Source organism: Cynara cardunculus, unplaced genomic scaffold (genome assembly GCF_001531365.2).
Source record: "Cynara cardunculus var. scolymus isolate 2C unplaced genomic scaffold, CcrdV1 Un_Scaffold_8964, whole genome shotgun sequence".
NCBI classification, from domain to species: Eukaryota; Viridiplantae; Streptophyta; class Magnoliopsida; order Asterales; family Asteraceae; genus Cynara; species Cynara cardunculus.
The window spans coordinates 5,166-7,758 of record NW_020204585.1 but is presented as its reverse complement, the minus strand read 5'-3'; the positions used below and the strand labels follow the sequence as shown (position 1 = coordinate 7,758).

The following is a 2,593-nucleotide window of genomic DNA, read 5'->3' as shown; positions in this document are numbered from 1 at the left end:
TATGATGCACATCTTGAATTACTAACTATAGATAAACCCGAGTTTCTTGTAGTTATTGGACTTCTTCTTGATTAATTAACTCTTATGTAGGTTAAGGATAATCCTTCTGGTGACTTTAGAAGCATGCATCGCCATATTTCTAAAGGGTCATGGACCTTTTCAGATCATGACCATGGATGGCAAGTTTCCGATTGTACTGCTCAAGGATTAAAGGTATTGTATAATTCTTCAAAAAGCACATAAACAAAGCAAGGAATAGTTGGCCTCTCACTCTCTACTTACTATMGGCAGTGTTKCCTTCTATTGTCAATGATGCCGCCAGAAATTGTTGGCAAGAAGATGGAGCTTGAGCAACTCAACAATGCTGTTAACGTAATACTTTCCATGCCGGTAAGCATAAACYRAAACACTGGAGAGAACAGTAAGAAAAGTTGTGTAAGAAGTAAAATATAGTTAAACAATAATCTAAATAATTATYTATTTGAACCTTGACAAGCTCTTTTTATTATTATTATTCAAATTGATGATGATATACATAGAGCAAAAATGGTGGGCTACCAGCATGGGAACCCGCAGGATCATCAAAATGGTTGGAGGTAACTAGGTCATGAAAATTGTTCTTTCTTTCAAAATGCAGTTTACCAGGTGCCCCTACTTATTAAATTTCTGTTCCATTTCAGATTCTCAATCCTACAGAAYTCTTTGTTAACATTGTTGTTGAGCATGAGTAAAACTCGACACATTTAACTAYTTCCATATCTTCTCCTTTTGACAATAACTTTACAATGCTAACGTTAAATGTGACTGACCAAAGTTGTTGATCAGGTACATTGAATGCACATCAACAGTAATACAGGCCTTGGCATTGTTTAAGAAGTCATACCCTGAACATAGGGTTAAAGAAATAGATAGTCTCCTCACCAATGCAGGTGAATACATTGAGAAAATGCAGATGTCAGATGGTTCATGGTTAGTTTCTCCATTCTTTATCATAATAACACCTTCTAAAACTGTCGGAATGACAACAATCTACTTATATTGCCAACATAATTATGAAACCACATGGATATTAGGTATGGAGACTGGGGTGTGTGTTTTACRTACGCTACCTGGTTTGCTCTTGGAGGACTGGAAGCAATCGGGAAAACATATGAAAMTTGTCAGGCAATCAATAAAGCTGTCAATTTTCTGCTAAAAACACAGCTAGAGGATGGTGGTTGGGGAGAAAGCTACCGATCTTGCACAGAAAAGGTGACACCTCAGCAAAAAGAAGTGCTCAAAATTGATATTAGAATAGAACAATTTCCATTTTTTGGTCTAGCAAATTGTAATAACTTTTGAGCAATGCTAACCAGTCTTGCATTGATTCTTCTCCTTGGTTACTTTATAAACAGAAATATGTGCCTCTAGAAGGAGGCCGGTCCAACTTGATACAAACTGCATGGGCTATGATGGGGTTGATACATACTCAACAGGTCAGTTTCTTATCTCGAAACTACATCGTAAACATTACTTATTTTTTTAAAAACGTATGTGATTGTACAGGCGGAAAGAGACCCTACACCTTTACACAGAGCAGCTAAGTTGTTGATCAACTCCCAGATGAAAAATGGCGATTTCCCCCAACAGGTAAGGCAGATAAGAAAGTAAGTTCAAATAAATCAAACTAAAATCGAAGAAGGCTAAACATATATATAATATATATATGTCTAAGCTAATTTTCAGGTTCATAAAAGAATATTAGGTTGCAGTTAAAGTTTATGCATTTGTCATAATTAAATGATAAGCGTCATTGGGTAGTATGAACGTGTCTGTTTAAGCTATGATGACTTTAATAAAGTCCCAATAAGCATGAAATATTAAAAGCATGATGATTTCAATTGAAGATGAAGTGCTAACAAAGTGATAAGTTTTGTGGTAGGTTCTGGGTTTACTAATCACAGTAAACTACTTGATTAATGCAGGAAACATCTGGAGCTTTCAAACAAAACTGTTTGTTGCACTACGCATTATACAGGGATATATTCCCAATGTGGGCTCTAGCTGCTTACCGTAAGCAGGTGCTCCCACAACCCACAACCATCTAGCACTACCATCACTGCAAATAGCTATTGTTGTCTATACTTGTATCCAAAAAATTTGGTGTTCAAATCTGTGCTAAAAACTTGTTATAATAAGCAAAAGAGAAAGCTATCATTCTCTTCAGTGTTTCATCATGCTCTATGCAACCACCGTTGCCTCCAAGGATGTTCATGAGAAGACAAGGATTTTAATAAAAAGTAGAGAAGASAAGATTGCCAGTGACACGAATGAAATGTAAAAACACCTAAACTTCATTCACCATTTCCTTAAGAATATACTGGATCACAACGAAACATGTATAAAAAATTATAGATTCAACAAACTTGAAGTCGWGAATAGACAATACTTTTGGTCTAAGTTGATGAAAAGATCTTGGTCCTCGAGGCCAAATTTCGTTCTGACACCCATTTTCGTTCTAGGGATGCAATAAAAGGTTTTTTCGAAGATGGCATGATTGTGTTGCATATAAGGGCACGACCATGCCAAAGGAATAAATACAAATTTCCAAGGA

General features: G+C 36.0%; 1 protein-coding gene across 1 annotated transcript in view; it reads left to right on the top strand.

The window, feature by feature from the left end:
- Nucleotides 1-2,087, top strand: part of LOC112505197 (beta-Amyrin Synthase 2-like) — a 3,451-nt gene extending 1,364 nt beyond the window's left edge. The window contains 9 exon segments of the mRNA XM_025109136.1: nt 6-213; nt 292-390; nt 540-596; nt 681-727; nt 826-969; nt 1,074-1,251; nt 1,395-1,475; nt 1,546-1,629; nt 1,965-2,087. Of these exon segments, the coding sequence (XP_024964904.1) occupies nt 6-213; nt 292-390; nt 540-596; nt 681-727; nt 826-969; nt 1,074-1,251; nt 1,395-1,475; nt 1,546-1,629; nt 1,965-2,087 (1,021 nt within the window).
- The last annotated feature ends 506 nt before the right edge of the window (nt 2,088-2,593 follow it).